This window comes from Coturnix japonica, unplaced genomic scaffold (genome assembly GCF_054131305.1).
Source record: "Coturnix japonica strain WE unplaced genomic scaffold, WE-NBRP24 Scf048, whole genome shotgun sequence".
Taxonomy (NCBI): Eukaryota; Metazoa; Chordata; class Aves; order Galliformes; family Phasianidae; genus Coturnix; species Coturnix japonica.
Genome location: NW_028188951.1, coordinates 26,333 through 53,788, shown reverse-complemented (window position 1 = coordinate 53,788; position 27,456 = coordinate 26,333). Strand labels below are relative to the sequence as shown.

At 46.6% G+C, this 27,456-nt stretch overlaps 1 protein-coding gene and 1 long non-coding RNA gene across 10 annotated transcripts; one reads left to right on the top strand and one right to left on the bottom strand.

The window, feature by feature from the left end:
- Positions 1-6,065: 6,065 nt before the first annotated feature.
- Positions 6,066-8,488, bottom strand: LOC146752268 (uncharacterized). 4 transcript variants are annotated; one of them, XR_014940722.1, is made up of 4 exons: positions 8,425-8,488; positions 7,524-7,754; positions 6,623-6,718; positions 6,066-6,277 (listed from the first exon to the last, which is right to left on the bottom strand). It is a non-coding gene; the product is annotated as an uncharacterized LOC146752268 (long non-coding RNA). The 4 variants fall into 4 exon arrangements; XR_014940724.1 differs by having other exon boundaries at positions 6,623-6,790; positions 8,406-8,469; XR_014940721.1 differs by lacking the exon at positions 8,425-8,488 and having other exon boundaries at positions 6,414-6,718; positions 7,524-8,246.
- A 233-nt stretch (positions 8,489-8,721) lies between these two features.
- On the top strand, positions 8,722-26,407 carry CANX (calnexin). 6 transcript variants are annotated; one of them, XM_085532141.1, is made up of 16 exons: positions 8,722-8,791; positions 10,826-10,871; positions 15,886-16,071; positions 16,529-16,602; positions 16,988-17,046; positions 17,389-17,530; positions 18,792-18,873; positions 19,666-19,858; positions 20,318-20,507; positions 21,177-21,290; positions 21,763-21,919; positions 22,250-22,465; positions 22,865-22,984; positions 23,082-23,211; positions 23,345-23,433; positions 24,014-26,407. In XM_085532141.1, exons 3-16 carry the CDS (start codon positions 15,889-15,891, stop codon positions 24,065-24,067), a joined length of 1,803 nt encoding a protein of 600 aa, XP_085388267.1. In that variant the 5' UTR covers positions 8,722-8,791; positions 10,826-10,871; positions 15,886-15,888; the 3' UTR covers positions 24,068-26,407. The 6 variants fall into 6 exon arrangements, with proteins under 6 accessions (XP_085388267.1, XP_015731320.2, XP_085388266.1 ...); XM_085532140.1 differs by having other exon boundaries at positions 8,777-8,837; XM_085532139.1 differs by lacking the exon at positions 10,826-10,871 and adding an exon at positions 9,406-9,470 and having other exon boundaries at positions 8,777-8,883.
- Positions 26,408-27,456: the final 1,049 nt, after the last annotated feature.

Below are 27,456 nucleotides of genomic sequence, written 5' to 3'. Positions count from 1 at the left end.
CGCAGTTTCTGCTCTGTAGATGTCACCAAGGCTCCCTGGGGGCTCAGATATCACTCGGGTGGCTGCCCAGCCTGGGCATTTTGCAATGACTTTTGAGGGCAAAATCAGTCTTCTATGGGATTCTTTAACTGTATCCCAGCAGCCCTAAGGACAGTGATCTTCATGTCAGGAGGGACAAAGTGCTTCATCAGCAATAGGAGGAGCTTCACTGCAAAGCCTTTGGGAAACGATGGGAATGAGTCTGTGATACTCATTTAGTCAGGGATAATTTGGAGAATATTTTTTTTAGTAATTCTTTATTCTGAAGACATTTGGTGACCTTTATGTGTATGAATATTACATCTGGCCAGAGCCCATATCCATACATAAGCAGCGCTATATTGCTGCCCTTACTCACCTCATCCAGCATCAAAAGGAAAATGGCCAAAATCTCTTAAAGATATGTGAGCAGGGAAGTTCAGCCCCTCCCTTGTCCAGCCCTGCCTCAGCGCTGTCACACGGAGCAGCTCCTCTGCCAGTTCTCCTGCTCCTTTTTCAGCAGAACGGCAGAAAAAACATTGGAGTGAAAAAGAACAACAGCAAAAGGGCGGCTGCGCTTCTGGCAGAGCAAACAAGAGTCAATTATGGGAGGAATACTGCAGAAAGCAGGGATGGGAAGGATCTCCTCCAGTGGTGGGACACGCACTTATTACTATCCTATAGTGATGTGGGGAAAAACAACGGCAAGGCTCCCTTCAGGCCACGTGGAAATGATTCCAAGGTTGTAAGCAGGGTGGCTTGTCTGTCCTGAATTACAGGGTAAGGGAGCACTGTGCTCACTGCCAGGTGGGGATCAGGGGGGCTGAGGGGATGGAGGGGCCCGATGGCAGTGCAGGTGGCTGTGGGGGACCTGGGACATGGAACGTGGCACGAGCAGGATGGACAGCTGCTTCCTGCAGGGAAAGGCACTGAAGGTGACAGTAGAAGGCTAGCAGGGGCCTGGGAAGCAGGCTGCAGTCGGACATCACAAGGGCGAGGTGTGAGCTGAGAAGGAATTAGTTCCTGGTTAGCAGCTGGGACTCTTTTGTTCAGATGCCTTTGCTCAGTCAAGCCTGAGCTGACCCGAGTGCAGCGGGCAGCAGAGCACACCACGTGCCCAGGGCAGGTCCTGAGCTCCAGGCTGTCCCCATGGCAGCCCACAGCGCACCATAATAGTGGCAGTGCAGGGTTCTGAGCCTTTCTGTCCCACTCCAGTCTTGCAAAGCAGAGCTGCAAGGACCTGCTCCAGCATCGCTCTTCCTTCCAGCACCTGCTGGTTCCCCACACCACATCATGCCCCCCAGCTCAGGGTGTTGCCTCACAGTGGCTGCATTTTGGGACAGAGGGGTGAAAGCCTGGACTGTGAGTTAGGAACCCGTGCTCTTCCCAGAGGCATTTCAGAAGCAGCCAAGGAGCCTTCAGGCACCAGGAGCTTTTGCAAAAGCTGGGGAGCTGCCCCTCAATGACCGCTCACACTGAGACAGGAACCGCTTGAAAAACAGCTGGGTTTGTTTTTAGGGTGTGTATTAGAATAGAACAGCCAGAAACCTTGCAAAATACCAGACCTTCCTGCACATCCTCACCCCCAGCCACATGCAGGCTGCGTGGCAGTGTACTGCAGGGCAGCCAGCTCTGCTCCCTGCCATAGGCTGCTGCCCACACTGGGTTTGGTGGGCAGATCTGATAGAACCACCACTGTCACTTCTCCTCTGCTAATGAACATCATTGTGCCACTCAAGGAAAAAGAGTTTAATTTAAACTTGCTCTCTTTGCTACACAAATTGCTCCTGAGCCATCCTGCTTTCGACACATTGTTTAGGAAACATACAGATGTCACACCTGTGATTTGTGCAGGCAGTGTCAACAAGCAGGATGGGCAGTACCAGCCTGTGGATGCCACTGCATCACACCTAAGGAATCCCACTGCTCTGCAGCCACCTGCCTGCTGCTCACTGCTCAGAACTGGGATGCTGCCCAGGAGCTTCGTGCTCAGTCCTGGAGGTGGCCACAACCATGAACAAAATTCCCCACAACAAAGTTATACCCCGTGTGTCCTCGCTATGCCTGCAAGATGGTGTTCATCTCCTCTGTGATGGGAGCAGCTTTCAGCTGAGTCCAGCATGGCAAAGCAGGACCAGGCACAGCACGTGGGAGCTCAGCTCTCTGTATGGGGATCTCTGGTGCTGCTCACCGCAGTTTCCCATCACAATCCGGCCCTTTTCCTCAATGCCAGCAGACATCCCAGACGTTGCTATGTTCCACACAGTTTCAGAGATTACTTGTGACAGCTTGTTTGCTTTGTCTTGGTCTTCTCATCCAAATACACCTCTTAAATTGTTGGCTGTTGCTATAGTTCTGCAAACAACAAAGAAAAATTTGCCCTGCCTCCTGCAGGCAGCAGATCTGCAGTATCTGTGTGACAGCTGAGCTCGTGGCAGCAGAAAGAACAGCACGGGAAAATAAGAAGGAGGTTATACAAAATAAAGGGATCTTAGGGACCTCAATCCCACATTCCTCCATTTGCCCAAGAGGAGCAGTGGAGGTTCTCATAGTCAATATTCACTAAGCCACTGAGAAAGAACTAACATCAGTCCATGTGCCTGCTCATTGTTCGCTGATACCATCCAATCCCATAAGAATGCTGCCCGGGCAGAGGCAGCCAAACAGGACTGCAGTGCTCTGGCATCCCCAGACCAGTCATTGTTTGCTGGGGTGGCTGCCAGGCTTCCTGGCACAGGGCTGCACTGAGAGCTGGAGGGCTCCTGGATGGTCACAGCCCCAGAGTGGGGATTCTGCAAGATGAATAACACTACGGGAGTCAACCAGACATCCTTACAGAGTTACTTTTAATTCAGTGCCGTCTGGAAGTCTTATTAAGAAACTGCTAGTCCGTAATTGTTAACTTCTGCCAAAGAAGGAAGCGGCTGCTCTGTTGTGCAGGACTTCTCAGTGCCTGTGTGTAGCTATTGCTAAAACAAACAGGCAGATCGCTCTCATTTCTAACAGGTTCAGTGTTTACAGAAGGTTGATGCTGTCAGATGTTATCTGCAGAACGCTCCTTTTCCTCCAGTGAAAATGAATTCCATCTCCTCCCTGAGTGTTCCAGTGATCACCATTTCATCCACCAGTGACCTCCTTAACCCTAAATACAGGGATTCTTAACCACGTGTATGCAGGAATATTAGATTTTTATTACGTATTGATTTCCACTGTATGTATATGGATTAATCAGATATATGTTTAAAACTCTGTGAAGAGCTGTAAAGCAGGCATTGGTTCAGCAACCAGTGATAAATTCAGTAAGCCACCAGGAAGATGCTCCATTTATCACAGGGATTTTGCTGAGCTTCCATCACATCTGCATCTTTTCATTCTTAAAGGAGGATCTGTTTGGATGTTCTATGTGGGTGCCCCATGAAAGCCAAAGGAGCTATGGATGGCAGTGACTGGTTCAAGCTCTGTGTGCAGATACTTGCTGTCCCCTGAAGCAGAGACTTTGTTTCTAATACAGCCTGAATCAGACGTCACGTTTCATTCCTCCTCAGGCTTTAGTTTCCACCGAGCTGAGCAGCAGCACGCCCTCACAATGGGATCTATTCCTTTCAGTTATAAAGCTCAGCCCATGATTAATTCAGCTCTCAGGTGATAAGATCTAACTCCAAACTATCTAACCTGAGAGACAGCAGAGGTAGTCACGTTTCACTCGTGTAACCTTACCCGTTCCCTCCCTCCTGCTCCACACAGAACCTCCTGACCCCGGCCCATCATTTCCCTATCGCCAACACACCCACTGAGGCCTCTCCTTCCCCGAGCTCTGTTTGCTCTGAGAACAGCCAGCTCTCTGAGGTTTCCTCCTCCACACCTGCATGGGTTTCTACATGACAAAGCTTCTGTGTCCTCCAAACCACCAGAGAACACCGCACTGTTAGTTTCAGTGCACACTCTGCAGTGCTGCTCTTCAGCCTGTGGCTCACCCACTGCCTGAGATGCTGTTACACAGCTGTGCTCCACGAAGGATTTCTGAGTTTCCCACTGCTGAAGGCACACTCAGCTCTCCTCCCTCAAACCAGAGGAACGTGGGCCATCTCTGTGCTCTCACATCCTTGCTCATGTGCTTTGCTTTAAAAAACCCTCTCACTTTGGAAACACCAGAGAGCATCAGTTCCTTACACTGCCCATTCATCTCAGCAGCGGCTACAGCAAGATCCAACCTCTGCATTAAACCCGGTGGGAGCAGTAATGCTGCTGGGAGGGCTCTGCCGTTCCCTTGCCCGGAGCGGAGCCTTTTATAAGGAAAGCTCCGTGAATGGCAGCGATGCTCCCCGCAGATGGCGGCCCCAGCGCTGCCCTAAGGCCGGGAGCCGCTCGGGTGGCAGCGGAGCGCTGTGTGCATTCCTGCCGCCAGGCAGCGCTGTGCAGCTGCGGATGTGGGCAGCACGGAGCCTGGCTCCGCCCCGGGGCAGCACGGCGGGATGCAGCAGCAAAGAGCAACGCTGTCATTTTCGATGGGTAAAAATAAACGAGGTGTCCGATCTCTTTTCTGAGCAATAACGGCACGGCAGAGGAGCGACACCGGCAGGGCGCAGGCTGAGAAGTCCCAGGGCATCTCTCCAGGCTCGTGATGACGAGCTGCTCCTCGGGACGGCTGCCCCTTGTTTCTCAGCATGGAGTCCCTCCTGCTGCCGACTGACACAGCTCCATTTGGTGGCTCAAAGGGTCCCAAGCTCAGCTGTCCACCTGGGCCGGGTTTGGTTTTGGCCGGTGCAGGTGTGTGCTCCATCCCCAAAGCAGGAGGAAGGAGTGTGTGGTAGTGCAGAGAGAAACGGGCTCAGCATGAAACCACCAGTGAGATTTAAGTGAAAACAAGGAAACTGAGTGTATAAACATGAAGCTCAGATTCCAGTGGGAGCCACACCTGCATTTCTGTCTGCTCTAAAAGGTGGTGATGTTTTGTTGGTCAGACATGCACAGAGGCACACAGAAACCACAGGGATGTACTGCAGCTCCAGCAGCGCTGTGAGCAGCAGAGCCGCGGCCTTGTGGAGCTTGTGGAGCACTGAGTTAAGTGCTGCTCAGTCCCTGTTTGCTGATCTCAGCAGTAGGATGGGGCAGGCAGCAGGGTGAGGTGGCCTTGGATGTGGCTGGTGGAGCACTGGTTCTGCCTGGGTTTGTGGGGCTGCATCATGGGGCAGCGCTGGCCCTCGGTGCCCAGTTCTTTGTGCTGGAGGCTGAGGGCTGTGCTGGGTGCAGCCCTGGCCATGGGGCCTGGCTGAGTGGGAGAAGTGTGGCTTCCTACCCCTCACTTCCCCAGCTAATAAATGCCATTTAACTGTTTTCTCATTCCCTGTGATGGAATCTTGGTTTCCTTTATTCAATCACTGTCAAAACTGAAGGTGTTTGGAAACTTGAGGTTAAGAATGGTAAATATTTGTGTTCTCCAATAAACAAACAGCTCTGTTGGCAAAACAACCACTCCTAAATAAAACAAACATCAGCCCTGAGCTGACAGCCCACCCTGTGGCCAAACCCCACGAGGTCCAACTCTGCTGCCCGTGCCCAGCCAAGCTCACAGAGAAAGGCCTCGAGTGAGAGCACAGACATGTGAAGGGGACATCTGGAGGGAACCTTGGTGCAAATCACATCTGCTCTCCAAGAGAAAGGATGGAAAAGGGCACAGCCAGCACCAAACGGTGCTCAGCAGCCTGGTGCAGCGCCTATGGGAGCTACCAAACTTGTGCACAACCCAAGGGAGCCATCATGTCCATCAGAACCATGGTTACTAACTATGTTCAAACTAAACTTACACCTCTTGTCTTGTCTTGCATAACTCTGACCTCCTGGGTTACAGGAGTTTCCTATAAAGTTCCCCTCTCACGGGCACTTCCTCACCCCTACACTTACACCACCAGATGGATTGTTTGTCTTCTTCCACTTCATTCCGCACCTCCCCATCTCCTCCCACCCATCTGCTACAGCTCTGCTTCCAGCTCTCTGGTGCATCTTCCCTCCACTACTTCTCCTCCCCTTGTTACAATTAATCCATAACATTTCTTACATCCACATTTATTACCTTTGAAAACAGCAGGCCTTTATTTTTAGCTTCAGTTGGGCCCCTCTGTTTTGATGAAGTCAGTGTATCTTTCCCTGCCCCTTTCCCAGGCGTGCTCTCCAGAGATGTCATTGTAAAGGAACAGTTTCCATCAAAGCATACCAGGGCACGTGGACATTGCCCCGTAGAGATGTGAGCTTGTCTTCCCTCCTGCAGTGCAAAGTTTGAAAGAGCAAAAGTCAGTGCTCTCCTGCTGATCATCTGCCTTTACTGCCTGTTATCTGCCAGCACGGCCCCACTGATGTCCCGCAGCCCCGACCTGCCTGATTTTCCATTCATTTCTTACCAGCTTTCCAGGGGAGAAAGAGATCTGAGCAGATCTCCAGCTAATTCTTGAAATGCAAGGAGGGAATTAAGGAAGCAGGAATTCCTCAGAGATCAGGCTCAGAGGGAACCAAGAACAGAAAGTAAAAGCTGGAAGTGCAGCAGGTTTCTCTCATAGCAGGGCAGAAAAGCCACCCAAAGCCGTGGTTTGCCCAGAAGCAGAAGGTTCACCTCTTTCCTCTGAGTTCTGTCTGTTCTGGATGGGGGAGCTCAGCCTTTTCCAGCCTTGCCACACTGCCCACTTCTTCTGCCTTTCAGAATTTACCTCTAAAATCAGAGAACAGCACAGTGTGCTTCACAGGCAATCCCTGGTGGAAACTGACAGATCTGCTTCAGTGTCTGAACAAACATAAATGAAAACCATTGAAAACCAATGAATATCTCAACAACATCATCTCTGCAGTGTGGTATCTGCCATCCCTCTTTCTTCCACTGCCCTGGCACAGCTGAGCCTGGCCTAAAAATACCACCTGCTTGGCTGCCAGAGCACTGAGACCTCTGTGCGTGGTCATTCTGTTCCCTTCAGTCCTCCTTTTTTCTTCTATCCCCCTTTTTTTTTCTGGACCAGCTTTCTGCCCTGTGTGGATTTTGTATTATTTTAACCTCAGTTTAAACACCTCAATAATCCCAGAGCATGATACGCTTTTAGCAGCTTGTATTTGTTTTTAACTGGCTCTTTCTGTCCCCAGATGACAAAGCAGAGAGGGCAGCAAACGGGCTTCAGGGCTGCCTGTGCCATGATTCAGCAGTCCTAAAAGGAAGGAATGCCTGCTTTTTTTGGGAGAGGGTGGGGGAGGGCAGGAAGGCATGTGTGACTGCTGGGTGTGTGTGTGTGTGTGACTGCTGTGACTGTGTTTGTGCATTGCCTTCGCAGACCTCGTGTGATTGGAGCACAGCGTTCTGCTGCCCTGCAAGCTATGCTGGAGGTAATAGCCTGTTTCAAAAGAGGGACTTGGAAGGTATCTGGCACAAAACTGCATTTTGCCCAGGGAGGAGATGGAACATGCTAAATTAAACACCTTTGTTACCTTTTAGAGCATTGGTTTCTTATTTAAGACGCTTGGTATCTCACCTGCTGCCTGTCGTTTGGGGCTGCTTCCCTGCCTGTCTCTCCGCATTCAGGCTGGGCGCAGCTCAGCTGACAGCGAGGCACAGGAGCCAGCTCGGTGGCTTTGGGGTAAACTACGACCATCGGATCCCAAACTTCAGCACAAGCGGGATTTGCTGATTGACCTCATTTATGCTGAGCCTCATTTCCGAGCCGGGTCAGTGCCGGCATTGTCCTCACGGGGTGGAATTTTCTCTGCGGGGAGACGTAACGCTGCTGACTCACCGCGTCGGCTCAGAGCAGAACGACGTTTGTAAAGGAAAACCCCCCTTCCCTGCTCCCCGGAGGCCACAGCCGGCACCGGGACGTTCGGCTTCAGCTCCCACGGGCGGCACAGCGGAGGCAGGGCCTGCTCCGCTCCCCTCAGCCCTTCCTTCCGCCACCAGAACCGTTACTTCTGCATCCCCGCCCTCCTCCGCTCGTCTGGCCTCACAAACACCCTGACACAACCGCATCGCTTCCTTCGGGAACCCGGCGTTACACAAGGCCTGCAAGGCCTCTTGCCCGGCCCCAGGCCCACACCCTCAGCTCAGCCTGTGACTAAGGGGTACCAGACACACAGATATTTTCCTAACAGGCTGAAAACGCTTTCCGAGGGGTTAAAGAAACACCAGGGAGCGATGAAGGTGAATGAGCCCCAGCAGTGCGAGCGGCTCCCGGCACAGCAGCGAGCGAGGCCGAACCCTGCTACAAGGCCGAGCCCCGCTATGGGGCCTAACCCGGTACGAGGCCGAACCCCGCTGTGAGGCCTAACCCCGCTACGGAGCCTTAACCCCACTATGAGGCCTAACCCCGCTACGGGGCCTTAACCCCGCTATGAGGCCTAACCCCGCTGTGAGGCCTAACCCCGCTACGGGGCCTTAACCCCGCTCTGAGGCGATGCGCCCAGGCCGCAGCCCCGGCCATGCCCCCGCCACAGAGAGCGGCCGTGTCCCCGCCCACATCTCAACGGCCTCCCCTGGGCCAGCCAATCACCGCGCACTTCCTGCAACCTCGCCAGCCAATAGGAGCGCTCCACGAAGGGCAGCGCCGTTGGGGCGTGTTTTGAGGCGGGCGGGCCGTTGAGCGGCGGCGCTTTTAGCCAATCAGAACGCAGCACGGGCGGAGGGGCGGGAGGGTGGGCGCGCCGCTCGCCAATGGGAGAAGAGAAGAGAGGTGGGCCGGGGGGCGGAGCTGGCGCGCAATAGATAGGCGGGCGACGGCGGCGCTGGGCGCCTGGACACGTGACGGAGGTGAGGGCCGGGGGCGGCGGGAGGGTCCGCGGTGCTGCGGGGTGCGGTGAGTGACTCCACAGACACACAGACATATATACACATGGCGGGGGGTTTGATGGGGCTGCGGGGCTCCGCACGGTGCGGGGCGGGCGGGGGGTGCGGTGTTGGGGTGCCGGGCCTCGAGCCTTCAGCCTCCAGCGTGGGCCTTGTGGGCAGCGGGGGGGTCCCGAGCCGCTGAGGGAGGGATGTGTGCGGCCGAGAGCTGCGGGCCGCCATGCTGAGCCCTGCGGGAACGGCGCCTTCTGGTACGTTCTGAGGGCGGGCGGCGCTGCGGCCTGTGCGGGGATGGGCGGGATGGGGAGCGGGGCCGTGACGGTACGAGGGGGGGAGAGCACGGAGTGAGGGGACGGGGAGGATGAGCAATGGGAAACAACGGGGTGTGCAATGGGAAACAACAGGTGGGGGTGCGGGCTGGGAGCCGCCGTGCTGTGAGCCTCACGGGCTGGGCTGGTTGCAGCGCAGGGCTCTCAGCTCGCAGTGCTGGTCTGAGGGTCTCAGCCGTGTGCTTTTGAATTACAAATCTTAGTAAAGCACTCGTAGTCGTGACAGCCCTGTCTGCTCTGCTCCTAAAGAGTGAACTTTCACGTGCCGTCTGCGCTTCAGAACTTTCTAGGCGGTGGAAAGAGAAATGCTGCGGGTGAGCTCATTGGGAAGGGGAGCTGCCATGTGGTGCTGGCTGGAGTTACCTACAGCTCCGGGCTTCAGCGGTTGTGATGTTAATGAACGCTGCAGAGCATTGTGTAAAACACACCGAGTTCGTTTGGGGTTTGTCTGGTGCCTGAGGTCTGGGCTCCGGGAACGTGATGTTTGTTGAAATTCAGTCTGTTATTTAATGCTTGTCAAGTAGTGATAACCCATGTGTATTATAAGGAGATAATAGAACTGTAATAAGGTGTGATATAACAGTGTTAAGAATATGGGTTAAGTGGAAGTTAATATATTACTACAAAAGCACTTGAGGTGCATGAGAGTGGCTATTACATTATGTAGGTTTATTCAGAATGCTTGGCCCTTTTCTAGTTAAACTTCAGTATTTAAGTCTCAATATTTCCACTTACTTCGCTTTGCTTAAATATATGTATAATGAAGAGACTATTTCTACATACTAATTGACAAGCTGGCTATAGGACGTTAACTGTTTCCTGGTGTTGGCTGCCCCTTTTGGAAGAGAAGCCTAATGCAGAACAGCGAGGAAGCTCACAGCTTCCTCTAGTTTGCCCTTTCATTCAATGTGTTGCAGCATTTCCCGCTAAGTAAATGAATAAATCCCTCACTGAGAGCACCCTGTAACTTGTACTTAGCCCTTCCTTGTATTTCCTTTCCTGGCCTTTCATTTTTCTGCCTCTTGCAGTGAACAAAATGGCAGCCTGTTCTTGCTGGAATCAATTCTGTAGCAAAGCAATCCTGAATTGATTTCTAGGCATGATCTCAAAGATCTTGAGGCGCCTCCACATTTCTCCCCACCTACCTTAATTTCCCTTGCAGTCCATCTGTTTTATGGCCAAGAAGCCTTGCAGTTCTGCCTTTGTCCTCCAAGGACTTCCAGTTCTGCGGGGATCTCTGTGCTGACAAACAGTACATGGTGTTTTCTCCCTTGCTGTTTCTGCAGTGTTGTACATTATTTTTAGAAACTGGCGTATTTGAAGTGCTTATTAAAGGCGAGCTTTGCTGTCACCTTTCACACCTAATCCCTTGGTTTGTTCTTCTTGCAGTCCAACCAGGGTGGCTTTTTCTGTTGCTCGTGGGGGCTCCAGGTTTGGCTGATCCCTTCTCAGAGTAGCAGTGTGTCCTGCCCCCACCCCTCCTTTGTGAGGGGAGAAAAAAAGCCAAACCAACGATATCACCCACACACAGAACTCCAGCCTGTTGAAAGCAAGGCAGGGCACTACTGGAGTCTGTCTGACTGCAGAACTGAGCACTTAAGGGGAAAATTTGGTCTGTGTCGTATGAGCTGCTGTAGATATGAACATAATTTTATTATATCCCTCTCAGGAGCGGTGGGAATCTGGATGCTGAGATCACAGTGTTTGGCAATGAGGTTAGTGGTCTAGCTTTGCTGTGGAGTGTAGATCTCCCAAGTCTGCCTAATGAGAGGCCCGTCTGACAGGCGTGGATGCCTGCAGTGTACCTGATACCTTGGCATAAAGCTGCTGCTGCTGCTAGCAGCTTAACATCCTTTATTCTTGGCTACTTGTCCTGCTACAGCACCTTCTGCCTTTGTGTACTGGACTGGAGAATTGATGACAGGTTAAAGCAGAAGGGTTTTTAGCCATCTTAAAGGGCCTGCCCTGCTCACCAGCAGGCAGTTGCTGTGACACAGCAGAGGAGGCAGGATGTGGAAAGTGAAGGGATCTCAAGATGTCAGAGATTCCTTTGCTCTTCAGTGCTTTGAGCTTTAAGGAACTATTGGCCTGCCTTGTGGAATAGCCAAGTCCTGCTCAGAAATAATGAGAATGTCGTTTGAAGGGGGTGAGGATGGGGTGGGTATTGCTCTTCCTTTTGGTCTCCTGGCAGTTTTGTTTGAATGTACTGACTTGTGTCTGTCTGTACAATTTTCCTCCCTGGCCCTTGTCTTGCATGAAGATGCACTGTGCTTAGTTTTGCAGTTGTGCTTCCTCTGTAAATACAGTAACAAAGTGTAGCACTGAACACAGGGCTTTGCTAGTAAATCTTGTTACTTACATGCGCTCAAGTCAGTTTCAGCTGTTCAGATGTTGCTGAAATAAGAACTGATAGTGCTCTCCCAGTTAAGCTTCTGAAGGGTAGTTATGGTAACTTGTGTGATGCAGCCACTTCCCTTCAATGCTTTGCTCTGCAATACCTGATGTCAAAAGAGCTGTTTTATCTGACAGGGTCTTTTAATAGAAAACTTTGTTAAACTATATATCCAGCAGCGATTGAGCTGTAGTTATACTTTGTGCAATGTGCAGTGTTAAGAACTGGCTCGATGAGCCACTCAGATGTGTAACCAAGGAGATGATTAAACTGGTTTTGCAGGCTCTGCTTAAACTGTGGGGAAATAACTTTATAAAGAGTATGTTCTGGAAGTATGATAGCAAGGACCTTAGACATCCTCTGTGGGGGCCCTCTCCTCTGTGTCCTTCCTGCTGCATGTGCTGGTGATAACTGATGTACTGAGCAAGTCTTTGCAGTGTTGTGCCACTAATTAAGAAGAAAATTAGACTTTATGCCCAATAAAATAGGAAAACCAAGTCTGTGAAGCTGCATGATTTCTTGAAGGCTTTGGAATCTGAGTGCAGCAATCACTTGGTCCTGCACTGTAAGAGTGCTGCTGTGGCAGGAAGCTGATGCTGTCTCTTCATGTCCAGTTTGGTTTAGTTTTTACTGATGTAACTTCAGTGCAGTTCCATGTGTCTGTTCCCAATGCTGCCATAAATTGCAGGGGAAAATGCTTCAGCCCATTGCCAGGAGCTGGTGGGCAGTGCTAGGGAGGCAATGAGCCTCCTGGCATGGAACCTGCCTGAGCATGAGTGATGTGATGGCACTGGCAGTCCTGAGCTCTTCCTGGCTATTGTCTGGTGATGGCAAATGGCAGCACTTCTCCCTTCTACGCAAGTAGCATGCTGATGTCTAGGAGTGTCCCAAGACCTTATTTAAGAAAGAAAGCTCTTGCCTCTGACTTGGCAGTGGTGTATTTAAATGAGAGTGATTCTCTGGTGGGAGCCCTGCTGAGCTCACCTGTTACAAAGGGTTCTGTGTTATTAAGTGCTTGGGCAGCTGCATGATCAGTGAGCCAACATTAGTAGTGCTGTATGGTGGAACCTGAGGAACAGAAGTGCAGGGAGAGCATCAGAACTGGGAGCTGCGGAGGAGGAATCTGATCCCAGTACAGGCAGTGGCTGTGCTGCTGAAGGTTGGACTGTGCACCTACACCTGCCAGCAGCTCAAAGCTCATCTGGAAAATTGTTTTAAGAGTATCTTTTGTGACAACTGATTCCTTTCCTATTGCCTTCAGTTTAGGAGTAACCTCATTGACTACAGTATCATCTTTGTTGTGTCTCCAAGGATTATGTACAGTTGCTACTTTTTCCTGTAGCAATGTTTGTTACAGATGTAGCTTTTTAAATCTCGAAAACCTGTGCTTCACTTGGGAAGTGGTCAGGACAGTTTTGTACAGTTTGTTGTATACTGTTGCAGTTTGTGTATTGTTGCAGGTGAGCAGAGTGAGGAGCTCTGGTTGACATGCTGCAGTGCTGGAGGTGCTCCCAGTCTGTACTGGGTACGTGTGAGTGGCATCCTGAGCAGAACTTGGGAATGATTTCATACATAGAAGAAAGATATACAGAAAAATACACAGAAGAGCTGTTCATGATGCCCTTTATAGGGGTATAAGCTTATGAAAACTGCTTTCCAGTTGTTATAAACTTCTCTTAGAGGTCTTAGTTTTTTAATTAAAAGAAATAAGCTCTGAGAAATTTGAGTAGGTTATACTTGCAGCCTGAAGTGAGTTTTCCCCAAGCCTCCAACTTGACTGGGGCTGGCTGGGAAGTGGGAAGCTGCAGGGTGGGTCCCAGTGGTTGCATCAGGAGCACCCATGTGCAGAGAAGAAGAGCTGCTGCCTGTGCTTTGTGGGGCATTGGTGGACCTGACTGGTTCTACCTGAATGCTGTGATAGAATTTCTGGAGCAACCTAGCATGCAATACCAGACTGTGTGGCCCCGTCAATTAGCCAAGCAAGAAGCGCTTTTACCAAAGTCCATTGGCTGCAGACAAGTATTTCTCAAGGGCTCCGGTTGGGGTGGGATTATAAAGTGGGTAATAATTCCACGTGGAGTCTGTACTGTTGCAAATGTTTAGGGGCTCATCTGTATCTTTAGCCAGAACTTCCATTACTGGTGGTGAGGTCATCAAGGGGATTGCTTACGTGCTGTATTGCTGGCATCCTTTGCACAGGCTTGGGAGGAGAGGAGGCACGCAGGATAGGAAAGCACTGTCTTACCTTTAACCTTGCTATATTTTTAAGAAGCATTTTCTCATCATTCTTCTTAACAGTGCAGTGGTTGTTCCATCTGCATGGTACAATTTGAAAGGAGTTACAAAACTTGGAGTAAAATTCTACCAAATCTAGCCCTGTTAAGGATGTGTTTGGTAAGCCAAGACAAAGCCCAGCCTTACCTTGGAAGGGCATCCCTGTGCCACCTCACCTGGAGCTGCTTGAGTCACGCAGGGCACAATCCAGAGCTTTAACCAGTGCTTCTTCAACAGATGTTCCTGGCTCTTGTTTTTTTTTCTTCCTGTTCTGTCCCTGTGACATGGCCCTACTCAGAGCTTGCTGTCTATGCGGGAGAATTTCAGCTTCTGTTGATTCTGATGTTTCCTTGACAGCTTTTGTTCTTTGGCTTTGTATTGTGGCTCCCACATTCGCAGTAAAGATCCGTGTGCCTCTGTGCAGCCTGGAACTCTTCTCCATTCTGACTGTACTCTGTTCATTTAAAAAACAAAACAAAAACAACCCAAACAAAGCAGGCATTGCTTATATGTAGGAGCACTAAAAGTTTGTGTCAGCTGTTCATGCTGTGTGCTGATTCCTTTCGGCTTGGTGCTGTTTTGGTGCAGTTGCCTGAGCTGTGAAGGGGAGGGCTGTGGGCATGGATTGAGACCATAATCCTCGAGGCCATCGCTATTGTTATGGAACAGGCTGTGACTGCATGTTGCTGTAGTGACAAACTGGACGTGACCTCAACACAAGTCTCTAAAATGCAGTTTAGTTGGAGTAATAAAACATCCCCTCTGTCATTAGAAGCAAGTTAAAGAATAATCTTAGAATGGTACATCTGGCATGCAGTGGAGTTGTGGTATATGGATAGTGCTGATAAGCTGCTGAGACTGTAAATGCTTTTAGTTGCCTGAACATGCTTTAGAAAGTAGATTTGTTTTCTAGCTCAAACTTACGCCCCTCCAGGCCTTATTCACTCTCCTTGAGTTATGTTTGTAAATCTGTGGGACTGCAGCCTGGGGCAGGAATGTGTAGGAAGGGGAGAATGTTTAGTTTGATAATCTGGTTCTAGAAGGAATCAGCCTCAGCTACAACTCTGGAAAGAAAATATTTGGAATGTAATTGAAAGGAGCAAATCTCCTTGCTGTGAGCATCGCATGTCTGTCTGTAGCGCTGATAAAATGATGAGCAGCCTGGTAGGAGTTTTGCTTTCTACATCCACCTAAAGGTTCAGTGATTGAGTCATTCTTTTTATGTCATTTTACTTACAGAGATCTTTTGAACTTGAGTTTCTCAAGGTCTGCTATGTTTTAGTTAGGATGACATGCTGGGCATCCCGTAAATTAATTGGTGTGATGTTTTAGTTCTATAAGATTTCTGTATAAGATTTTTTTCTTTGATCATCCTGTTAAATTAGAGATGAAATTAACTGCCTGTTGAACAGTGGGATTTCTTCTGGGTCTGCTTCAGTATCCAGCTGCTCATAGATGCCTGCTGAACAGCATCAGTGACTGCTGGCAATCTGTCTAGAAGGAGGTGTGGGGAAGGGGACTGATGGATGAAGGTACTGATGCCCTGTGTATGAGAACAAGAAAATGACTGAACTGAGGTAGAAGATGGGTTGCTTTGTAGATGCTTGAAGGAGGTAGCTGGTATTTATGAACTAAATAGGAATACCAGTGTCAGCCTGTTGCCTTCAAAGTTTCTCACAAACAAGAAGTGGATTTTCCCATTCGGTTTTTCTAGATACGTAAGTTGTGTTGAAGACATGTCCGCTCTTTTCATGGGCTATGGCAGTGGAGGGACAATACTGGCACTCCAGCACAAACTGCAGAGCTTGCCTGTGTGCTGCTTCAGTGCATTAACATCTGTTTTGTATTAAATACACCTTTCAGTTGTATACCTTTCCCATTTTCTCAGCTGTCTTAACCAGCCAGAAGCAATAAATAGCAGAGCTGAGAAAGCTACGTTTGTACCTCTTTCAGTGATGTGACTTGACACCTCACCCACTGCCAGAGAAGCTCATTCTCTCAACTGAGAAGTAGTGTATTGCTAGTGTGTGTGCTTAACTTCTTTCTTTTTCTTATTTATTCAGATAATGGAGATGAAATGGCTGCTGTTTGTGACCCTTCTAGCTCTTGGGACTCTTGCTGCCCAGGAGCATGATGTGGGTGACGATGATGGTGATGATGTCATTGATATTGAGGATGACTTGGATGATGGTGTTGAGGAAGTAGAAGACTCAAATCCTGAAAGCAGCACTCCTCCTCCAGCTCCAAAGGTTTGGCATAGTTGTTCTTTAACATTTAATTACTTCTTGTGTTTTGGCTACTGTCAGTCTGATTAGAGTTGACTTTACTTTGCTGAAACTTAATGTATAGTGATGCTGTTAGAGATCACTAGCAGGGAGTAGGGTTTGGAATTTAGCTTAGCTGCTTCCTTGCTATTCTCATCTGACCTGCATCTTCTTTCGTGAAGACTTCAGTGAATATTTGAAAACTGAGGTGTAATTATCAGGCATTAATGTTAAAGTTTCTAGCTAGACAAAATCTTCAGTTCTTGTTGCAGAGGAGAGCACAGTGGCTCAGCATAAGCAGCAGTGTAAACATTTCTGTATTTATGCTGCCAGAATGCTCTAGGTGCTTTATGGTATGGATGTGGGATGTGAGCTGTATGTGCCTCTACTTCTTTAGAGGATGTGCCTTGAAAGGTTCATAAATGCCTCTCTTCTCCCCTAGGTTACTTACAAAGCACCAGTCCCAACTGGCGAGGTCTATTTTGTAGAGTCCTTTGATAAAGGAACTCTGGATGGGTGAGTATAACATTAGAGGGCGACTGAACAGATGAAATCAGAGTATTATGTGAAAGGGAATTCCTAGCGCCTGTTACTGAAAATCAACAGGCAACACGTGACAAGATCAACCAGTTTTTGCTTAGGTACTAGTAATAATGGGAAGAGAAGCCCATATTTTATGTATGCTTTAATCTTTCTCATCTGACTTTGTGTACTTGCTTCAGATTCTGAGGCAGTGAGTGATCCTACATAAAGCTGAGAACTTGGCAGGTTTGGGATAGAGCTCAGGATCGAGACACTTGGGGTTTAGTCACAGGACAACAAAGGCTATTTTAAGAGCAGGGGGTTTTGTGTGCATAGTGAAAAAGTATGAGTTTCTTACTGTTGGATGCTTGTTTTCTAGATGGATCCTTTCCAAAGCCAAGAAAGATGATACAGATGATGAAATTGCTAAGTATGATGGTGAGTCCTGCCCATATTTTGACTGGTAGTTGTTTCTGATGTCATTTTGTCTTATATAAAGAAGAGGTACAAGTCTGTTCTTCTTGCTCCCTGAAATTGTGTTCACTGAAGAAAATGGGAGAATGTGTACATGGTTAACAATATAAAGTGTGATCCTGATTCAGATAAGATTCAAATAAAATTTCCACTTAAAGGTTTTAAAATAATTTTTAGTGAAGATGTTAAGCCCAGTAACTTGAAGGCACCCTGTATGAAGATAGTTATGACTTTCTTGTTTAGGATTGGGCTAAGACAAGATTGTATCAAATGGGTTTTGATAATACTTTGTTAATTTTCCTCTAGGTAAATGGGAAGTCCAAGACATGAAGGACAGTAAGCTTCCAGGAGACAAAGGGCTTGTGTTGGTAACACGAGCCAAACATCATGCGATTTCATCCAAGCTTTCAAAGCCTTTTGTATTTGATACCAAGCCCCTTATTATACAGTAAGTAAAAGATAACTTAGTGTTCTGTGAGGGGTGTGATGTGGTAGTAGGCTTGGGTTTATTTTGTTACTGAGCTTTTGTTGGCTGGGGGGTCTAGATGACACAAGATAGACTGTAACCTCTCATTATACAATTTGAGTAGGAGTAAAATAGCAATCTTGATTCCTCAAGTGGGAAGTTAGGAACACAGTGGCCCCCACTGCAGCCTGACAAAAAAAGTAGTCTATGAAAGATAGAGTTGGTAGTTAGTCTCTGGACTTGAATTTCTCATTCACTAGCACAGAAATCTGTTGCCTGTTCTGTTAATTGTAAAAGTCCATGTCCACTTGACCAAGAGCTGTCTGCATGTTTCTCACTGTGTTTATTCAGTGAAGTGTCCAGTTTCAAAGGTGGAGTGAGCAGAGTGTTAAGGGTGCACTTGTTTCCGCCTTCCTTTGTTCTGGTGCATCTGTTGTGGAAGATGAACAACTTGCCTAATTCTGTTGGGCCATGAGTGATGTAGAGGAATCTGCTTGCATGCATGTTAGACTAGTAAGCAGGAAAAGAATCTTTCAGTGACAACAGTTGAATTGTAGGATATTACCTATGTTACCAGTTATAAACAGCCAGTGATCCAGTTCATATTTGTACAAGATAATGAAATGGTCACTTTACTTTGCGTTACTGTTTAGTTTTGGCTCAAAATGCGTGGCTAAAAATAAGTTGAAGTGGTCATTCACTTCAGCTGCTGGCATTGAGAGAGGTTTGAGCATGCTTAGCCTATTCCTGACCGACATGCTTTGCCTTTTTCAGACTCCTTGGCATCTCTAAATATACTATTGTATGCTTGCAACCCTAAGGGGAGATCTTCTAGGATCCAACTGCTCACTTCAGTCATCTTGCAAATTGAGTTGTCTGTCTGCTGTAATGGTTGTGTGGAAAATAATTTGTTCCCCTTAATCTCCATTGCAGTCTCTTACATACTTGAAAAACCTTTTCTTCCCTCTACTTCTGGATCATAATCTTCTAGACTAATGCTCAATTCTTTTAATCTTTTCTGTCAGGTTAAGTCTTTTAAATCCTTGCTTCTTTTCTCAGGCCCCCTTGAACATCTGCTTAGTCTCTAGAGCGCAGCATGTGTTTTTAATGTTCACTTTTGATTTGAAACAAACAAAACCAAAATAGTATTGCTCTGCAATTTTCAAGTATAAATTCATTCATGTATTATGAAGGTAAATGTTGCTTGTGTATAATGTGTTCTTCATTTCTCTGTCCAAATAAGGTATGAAGTAAATTTCCAAAATGGAATAGAGTGTGGTGGGGCCTATGTGAAACTGCTTTCAAAAACACCTGAATTGAACCTGGTGAGTGCTGCTAATACTAATACTGAGTGTTATCCATGGAACAAAGCAACGCAGCTTTTTTCTTTCTAGAGAAACCACTTTGGTAAAGACAGTGGGGCATATTTAGGGCCTGATCTTCAAACTACTTTGGGCTCATCAGTTTCCTGGTATTTTCAGTTGGCGATAAGAAATACTGAAATTTCTTGGCCACGTGACTATGTATAATGTAATTTTTAAAAGGCACCCAGAAGTCTTCTTGGCTATCTAGCCAGTTTCATGTGTGCATTGAATCTCAAGGTAGCATCAGCCGGGGCAAATAGACTTACAGTGATTATATTCAGTTAAGATTGAAATTGAGGCAGGATATATCAGCTTATGTGTGTAAATGAAATACATCTCAGCTCCACTTCTAATGATGCTTATTCTTTATGTGAAAGAAAGTCACTGGATTTGGCTTATAGTATCTGATATTTTTATTAGTGGCTTTTTAGTCATTTTTGTAGTGTAGGGATTTGCTTAAAAAATACATAATTGTCACTGTGTAATGATTTACTTACCTTGGTAACAACACTTGTACAGCAGTTTTTTTCCCACCTCAAAAGTAGAGACCAAAGGTGCGAAATGAGGATGCTAGGCTAATTCTGGTCTCCTCTCAAGGAGTTTGTAATTGTGATGTAAGTTTTAGTCTGGGAACCTCACTACCTTTGATACAAAGTTGCAGACAAGTTCCAATGCACTGAGGGATTTTAGGGTGGGCATTAGCTGAAGTTGTATTTCAAATTAATGGCATTAAGTTTTGCATTGTTTTTAAAGGATCAATTCCATGACAAAACTCCATACACTATCATGTTTGGCCCAGACAAATGTGGAGAGGATTATAAGTTGCACTTTATCTTCCGGCACAAAAACCCAAAGACTGGTAAATATGAGGAGAAGCATGCAAAGCGTCCAGATGCGGACTTGAAGACCTACTTCACTGATAAGAAGACACACCTTTATACGCTGGGTACGTTGGCTGCTAGCTGCTATTCATGTGAATAACTACTTCTGTGTTTTCTGAATCAAAAACTCAGTGAACAGATGAACAAACAGATCTTTGTATGAATATACCATGCAGCTAAAAACCACTTGAAAGCTATGAAGGCTAAAACTAGTCTTAGTACATAAAGGCTTGCTTTTTCCTTGCAAGAAGTTTTGATTCACTTAAAAAGTCATGAGATCTTAAACTAAACAGATAAAGGAGAGCTGTATTTCAGAGTAGTTCTGAGTAACTTGGTATGAGAAGTATTTCTGTCACTGCTTATATTTAGACTTCATGGGAAAGGTTCTTAATTCATAAAAAATAGTTGCTAGGTAGGCAGTAGCTTGGATTAGTGAAGTTTGAATTGTACAGCAGGAATGAGAGAGACTTCAGAGCACACTTTGTATTGTCTGTGCAATGGCTGTATTTACTTTTTCTTTCCAGTTTTGAATCCTGATAATAGTTTTGAAATTCTGGTTGATCAAATGGTCGTCAACAGTGGGAATTTGCTAAATGACATGACTCCTCCTGTGAATCCACCCCGAGAGATTGAGGACCCAAATGACCAGAAGCCTGAAGATTGGGATGAGAGACCCAAAATCCCAGATCCAGATGCTGTTAAACCAGATGACTGGTAAGGTGTTGGAAGAGTGGGAGGTCTTGGCCTGATACCTTCAGCCTATAAAAAGTTCTCAAATGATGTACAGAATCTTGAGTTTCACACTTCTAATTTTTTAATTACAAGTTGGTTTAGGCACACAAACAGCAGTGCATTAAATAAAGGCAGGAAGGATTGATTTCCTGTAGGAATAACTGTTCTTGTGCTGCCCATAAATAAAGACTGCTGAAAATATCTATTAGCCAATGCAGTCACCTTTGATTTGCTTAGAAGATAGGATGAAGGTATCATTTATTTGTACTGTACAGTTAAAAATGACTGAAATACCTGACAGCCTAGGGCAGAAGCTGGTACTGTTTTTTGTTCTTGAGCCTGTGCTCTATGAGTCATAGACTTGATTGCAAGCTCAAATACATGTTTCCAGTGACCATCAGGATATGGGATTTGCTGCAATGTGCCCTTTCTAGATTGGTATTAAAAAATAATATGTTAGCTGGAGCTATTGGTTGTGCTATGAGGTATCTGCAGGTAAAAGACTGCAAGTTAAAACGTGGTGTTGTGTGTCAGTAGTAAAGCTGGCTGATAAATCAGTGGGCTTGCTGAAAGCCTCAGAATCTTGCTTTAGGGTTGTTTTTATTTTATTTTTTTGCATATTGTATTAATATATTAAATTCCATCTTCAAGGGATGAGGATGCTCCTGCAAAGATAGCAGATGAAAATGCTGTGAAACCAGAGGGCTGGCTGGATGATGAACCAGAATACGTAGCAGACCCTGATGCTGAGAAGCCTGAAGATTGGTATGTTTACTACCTGTTATGAGTGCAACAGCTATTTCTGTGTTGATTCTAACAAAGGAAGGAGTAACTGGTTTATTGTTTTTTGCTAAGAAAGTTGTCAACTCAGGCATCTTGCTTCAAAAGTGGAAGATGGAATTAGTCCAAGGAATTTTGTTATTCTCTTCTTTATCTGCGCACTGGTCAACTGTTTTGTTCAGATTGCAAGTTGAACCAGTCAGGGTTGTTCATCTTCTAGTTGTACCAAGCTGGAAAGCATTTGTGCTCAGAGACCAGCTTTCAGTGAGCTTCTGTGCTTTCAAGCTACTTCTTGAAATACTTATGCAGTGTCATTATCTTTGGACCTATGCTACATTTAGCTTCAATATCTCCATTTTAAAGTAGGAATTCTAATTTTCACAGAAATTACGTATGCTCTATGTTTTAATCTATATAAAGACAAGGAGCAGACTTGAAGATTGGGTTTCCCTTTCAGGGATGAGGATATGGATGGTGAATGGGAGGCACCTCAGATTGCAAATCCGAAATGTGAATCAGCTCCTGGCTGTGGTACCTGGCAGCGACCAATGATTGACAATCCAAACTACAAGGGCAAATGGAAACCTCCTATGATTGACAATGTGAACTATCAGGTTGGTTTTATCACTGTGTAAACTCCTGCCCAGCGCAGCATTTCTTTTCCAAAAGTCAGAATGATTTAAATTCAGCAGATGTCATTAATAATAAAAAATACAGTCATGGTCTCACTGTGTTTTCAAGTAGACTGTTTCGAAGTGTTTGCTTTCTTGGCTTCACTTTTTCGTAACACTCATGAAACTTGATTTCCCGAATCTGTAGAGTCACACCTATAAATATTATAATTTAGTGTAATGAGTTGTTCTTCCTAGCAGAAATGAGCTGAAAACTAAAAATGCAAACTGTATGCTAGTAGGAAAGGCTTGAATATCTTTTGTCTTTCCTAGGGGATATGGAAACCCAGGAAGATCCCAAACCCAGATTTCTTTGAAGACTTGGAGCCTTTCAAGATGACTCCCTTCAGTGCGGTGGGACTTGAGCTATGGTCAATGACTTCTGATATCTTTTTTGACAACTTCATCATCTGTACTGAAAGAGCTGTGGCTGATGATTGGGCTAATGATGGATGGGGACTGAAAAAGGCAGCTGATGGTGCTGCAGAGGTGAGAAACAAAGGCTTGTGTAGTTCTGACTGAAACAGCACTGCTGCCAGTTTGGTCACTTTATCAGTGTTGATCAATATATATCTTTAGGTGCACAGGCTTGGGATTGTTAAACCTAATTAGAACATTTAATTTGAAATTATGATATGGTAATAGTTACTATTAATGGCAATGAGGGTTCACTATTCACTATATAAAGTTTTTTCTCTGACAATTCTGTTAACTGTATGCTAGTTCTTAACTTATAAACTGTGGAAAAAGTACTTGGGTTAGCTTTAACTTTTTGAGGTATGAAATGCCATGTTTGGGGATGCAGGAAGCCTGTTTGAAAAAAAAATCTGTGATCCAGACTTTACTGCTGTGACTTGCTGGGTTTTAATGGTCCACTGTATCTTACAGCCTGGTGTTGTGGGCCAAATGATGGCAGCTGCTGAAGAGCGCCCTTGGCTTTGGGTAGTGTACATCCTCATTGTGGCTTTCCCAGTGTTCCTTGTTGTCCTTTTCTGCTGCTCTGGGAAGGTATGCATTTCCTCTGGTCATAAGTTTAGTATTTAAGAAGCAATTCAGTGTAATGTGCTTTACCTTCACGACTAATGTTTTTTTTTTTCTTTTTTAGAAGCAACCGAGTGCTGCGGAGTACAAAAAGACTGATGCTCCTCAGCCTGATGTGATGAGTGATGAGAGAGAGGAAGAAAAAGAGAAAGGAGACAAGGAAGAAGAGGAGGAAGCAAATGAGGAGAAGCTAGGTAGGCAAAATAGATAATAATGAGACAGATGGAATTCTCTATCTGAAAGAGGGCAGAAATAGTATCAAGCCAAGGGTGAAGGTGCAAATCATGACAAGAAAATGAATGAGATTTCTTTCCCCCCCTTTCTTAGAGGAGAAGCAGAAAAATGATGCTGATATAGGAAGTGCTAGTCAAGAGGAAGAGGAGGAAGAAGAGGAGGATAGGAAACATGCATCAGAGGTAAGAGAACACTTGATTTTTGAGGAAAGTCTTTTTCTATGCCAAGAAAAAATCCACAAGCTTAGCTACCTTGGTTTTGTATGGTGCTCCTTTCCAATGTCAGAACTCCAGAGAATTTACTCACCCACAAAACAGGGATTGCTGTGGCCAACCTCAGCAGAGCAGGGAACCTTGCGAAAGGCACTTGCCATAGACCCTGCATTGTGGGAAGAGTAGGATTGTGTGGAATGCATCTTCTTGAGGCAAAAGGCTCATTCAGCTTTGTGTGCAGTCAGGATGTGACCTTTTAAGTGCTCTGCACTGACATAATGGATAACTTAGAAATGGCTGGAGTGTTGCTTGAACTTAAAGGGATTTGTGCAGCTGCAGCAGTACTTTGAGCAGATAACGTAAATTCACAGTGAAAATGAGGATTTGTCTACCCTGCAAGGAAAGGAAGGTATAGTAGCAGCAAGAGATCCTTCTAAAATCAAATTGTACTGTAGAGCTGCAGAAGTAAATTGTTTATAGGTTTGTTTTAAATGGCTTTTAGGAATAAATTCAGATTTCTTTCATGTTTTCACACCTCGTTTTCTTGCAGGAGGAGGAAACTGTGAATAGATCACCCAGAAACAGAAAGCCAAGGAAAGATTGAGGGGGGTGGGGAAAAAAAACAAGAAAAAAAATCCTAAGAACTCAATCTGTGTGAATTTTTTTTCCAAAACATGGTTCTGGGAGAGGACCTTGGACACCTTACATTGAAACTTGGACAAACCTCAAGATTTCACCATCCACAGGTTCCAGTCACACTATCCAATGTAACGGAGTGTCTAGCAGTAAAATACTTGCAATCCATCTGTTATAAAGAGCATCATTCCTGTAGAAAGAATGCATTTAATATAATGGTCTGTGGATTTTGGAATGTAACATGACTAACCTTTTCACTTTTGGTTTTAAATATTCTTTTTTTGTGTTTTTCTGTAGATTGGTAGAATTTTACCAGTCTCATATCTTGGCTTAATTTAATATGTTAATTAGTGAGGAATAACAATGAAACTGTAAATGCTAGATGATGGAAAAACAATGCAGTTTTATAACTAGTTCATTTCTGTTTTGTTTTCTTTTTTTTTTTTTTTTTTACAAATGTGCAAATTCCTTTGTGGTGTCTTTCTATCCCTAATAATTGGTGATTATCTGAAGAAAAGTTGTCAATATATTTGACAATGCCTCTTCCCTCAAAGGGAAAAAAAAAGGGGAATGAGGGGATCATGTGTGGGGGGAACCAGTAGTTAAACTTTGTTCCTGGGGGGAGCTGGGAGAGAAGAGGTGGGCGTTAGTTGGTGGGTCTATGAAACATGCACTCTGTGCACAGCTAAAGCCCAATTAAGTGTTGACAGATGATGTAGGATTTGGAGTGGGTTGTCTTAATGTGGCATTTAATCCTGCAGACCTTACAGTTAATGGGTTTTGTTAGTTCTTCAACTCTTTGTAAAATTAACAGGTTGTTGGGGGGCGGAGGGGTAGTGTTAGACTACTTTCCCTTTTCCCCTCTCTTCAGCCACTGATACTTTCCTTTCTCTGACTACACAGCTTTTTCTGAGTGCAGCTTTGCCTCAATTGCTGGAAGTGCTTCATGTTCAGCTCATTGTCAAACTCTATTTTTATGGCTAGGCCTACTCCAGGGTCCAAGCACTGGATAGGACAGTGTCCCATATCCCTGCTGTTATCACTGTATGTATTCCTATAGGAATGGGAGAAGTGGTCGGGTAGACAAGTTGAACTGAGTGTTTAATAAGGAAAAATATCCCGAGATATCAGTATTTGTAGGTGGGGAAAGAAGCATGTGGAATATCTTAAGTGGTATGTGAAACTGTTAAGTCTTTCATCTGCTTTTCATGTAACAAATGCATCCTAAATTATATTGTGAATGTTAGGGAGTTTCAATTCCAGCTGAATAAATTTTTTTAAAGCGTCGAGTCTACCATATGATACTGTTTCAAACACTTGTGGAATGCTGGTGGTGACTACAAGAGCATACCTCCAAGGGTGAGATCTATGTAACTTCATTACACTGTACCAAATACGTTGGGGTTCAGATGTCTATACAGATAAGCTTTTGTTTGTTTAGAGTGAAATTAAATGTCCTGAAATTACTTCTCTTGCACTGAATTTAAACACTCCAGTGTTGTTTGGTCATAGGTGTAATATGGGGAATAATTCCCGGGGGCTGTGAGGGAGGGGGTGGGTGCTCCAAACCTTGCAAGCAGTTCAACTAATTACTAAAGGCTTGGGGTTTTTTTTGTTGGTTGGATTTCTTTTCTTTTGTACAAATACCTTTTGCTGCCTGTCCTTACGTTGTATCCCTTGTTTGTTGTGTTGGAAATATTAGTGACCACAAACTCATAGCAGGATTTCTTGATATTTTTTTTCCAGCAGTGTGCAAATAAACTATTGTAAGCAAGATACTGGAAGTAATTTCAGACTTGTGTTGGGAGCTACTGCATGTTTAGAATGCCTCTGCCTGTTGAACACCTGGTAAATACTGCTCCTGAAGGCCAAATTAGCTTATACTCTGACATGGGAGGTGTCATAGCTTAAGCGTTGCTATGAGCTTGTTCTCAGGACTGCACTTCTATCAAGGAGCAGCTGCTGTTTATGACTCAGTCTGTTGAGATGAGGTCTATGTAGATGGTTTTGACTCAGCTAACGTTTGGAGCACAACATAATTCTACTAATCCGACAGTTTTTTATCTTAATATGCAAATTGCCTTAAACTCCTGAACAGTTCATGTGCGTATGTGTTCTCTCCTCGCATCACAATGGAACTCGAGATCTGCTGTCAGCTTTTACAATAATACTAAGGCGAAACTGAAGTCTCCATTTGCTTTGCTAAACCTCCCGAAGGTCTGTCTGCATGCTATGGCTTTATTTTTATTTTTAATACCATAGTGTATGCTTCAATAATCACTATAATAAATCAAGGCTTTCTGAAACAGCTCGAAACTGCAGACGTTACTTCTTGCCCTGCCTGTGTGCGCTGTGCTGAGCAGTGCATCTTAATTGCTGCTGGGATACATTAAGTGTAGGCGGATCGTCTGCTTTAAGATGGGTTTCCGTGTGCCTCAATATGATGCTCATCTCTTATCTGCTGTGAGCCCATGTGTGCGGGGTTCCTGTGGGGCTTGAGGTGAGTCCGAGCTACCTTGGTATTGCAGCAGAGCCCGGGGTTGTTGGTCGTGCTGAGAGGCGGCTGTGTTGATGTGTTGATGTGGTGCTGTGCTGCAGTACGGCGCCGTCCCTATTAACTCCTATTACCCGACCCCGCTTCCATCCCTGCAATAAACTGGGGCCGCCCGTCCCGAACCCCCCTAAGGACCAGCGTTGCCCCGCCCCCTGTCAATCACCACATGCTTCATCTCTCGCTGTTCCCATTGGCTGCGCCGCCTTAGCCCCGCCCCTTTTCTCCCCGTGCCTTTTAAACGCTCCCAGCCCCGCCCCCTGCCCGGCCCAATCCCCGCCCACGCCTCGGCCGCTTCCCTTCGCTCCTCCGCGCCTTCCTATTGGCTGACAGCGCTGTCCGTCACGGCTCGTGACGCGCGACGCGCCGTGACGTCACCCGCCACCCAGGAAGCTCCGCCTATTTATTCTCAACTCGGCTCTGGAGGGGAAAAACAATTTCAAGATGGCGGCGGAGCGGATAACAATGGGGACTCGGGGCTGCGGGCCGGCCCGGGCCTGAGAGCGGCGGCCGCCTGGCAGCACCGCGCCGGGAGGGAACGGAGCGGGCTCCGGCCGGGCCCCGGGGACGGTGGGCAGCGGCAGCCGGACAGAGCTGAGCGGGGGAGAGGATCGGCACCACCGGGCTCGGGAGAGAAGGAGGAAGTGGGGAGGGGGGGAGCGAGGCGAGCGCCGGGCCGGGGGCAGGAGGAGGAACCGGGCCGGGGGGCCCAGGTAAGGCCGGCAGGAGGGGGGAGGAGCGGCGGGGCCTCGAGCACGGCCATGGCGAGGCACGGCGTGAGGAGCCGGTGAGCGGCGCTTCCCCCT

What these genes read in the sequence shown, in the direction of transcription:
- CANX (XM_085532139.1), top strand. An exon ending in TGAAATTGCTAAGTATGATG is followed by an intron (nt 17,047 to 17,388) that starts GTGAGTCCTGCC and finishes ATTTTCCTCTAG; the next exon opens with GTAAATGGGAAGTCCAAGAC. An exon ending in ACCAAGCCCCTTATTATACA is followed by an intron (nt 17,531 to 18,791) that starts GTAAGTAAAAGA and finishes TGTCCAAATAAG; the next exon opens with GTATGAAGTAAATTTCCAAA.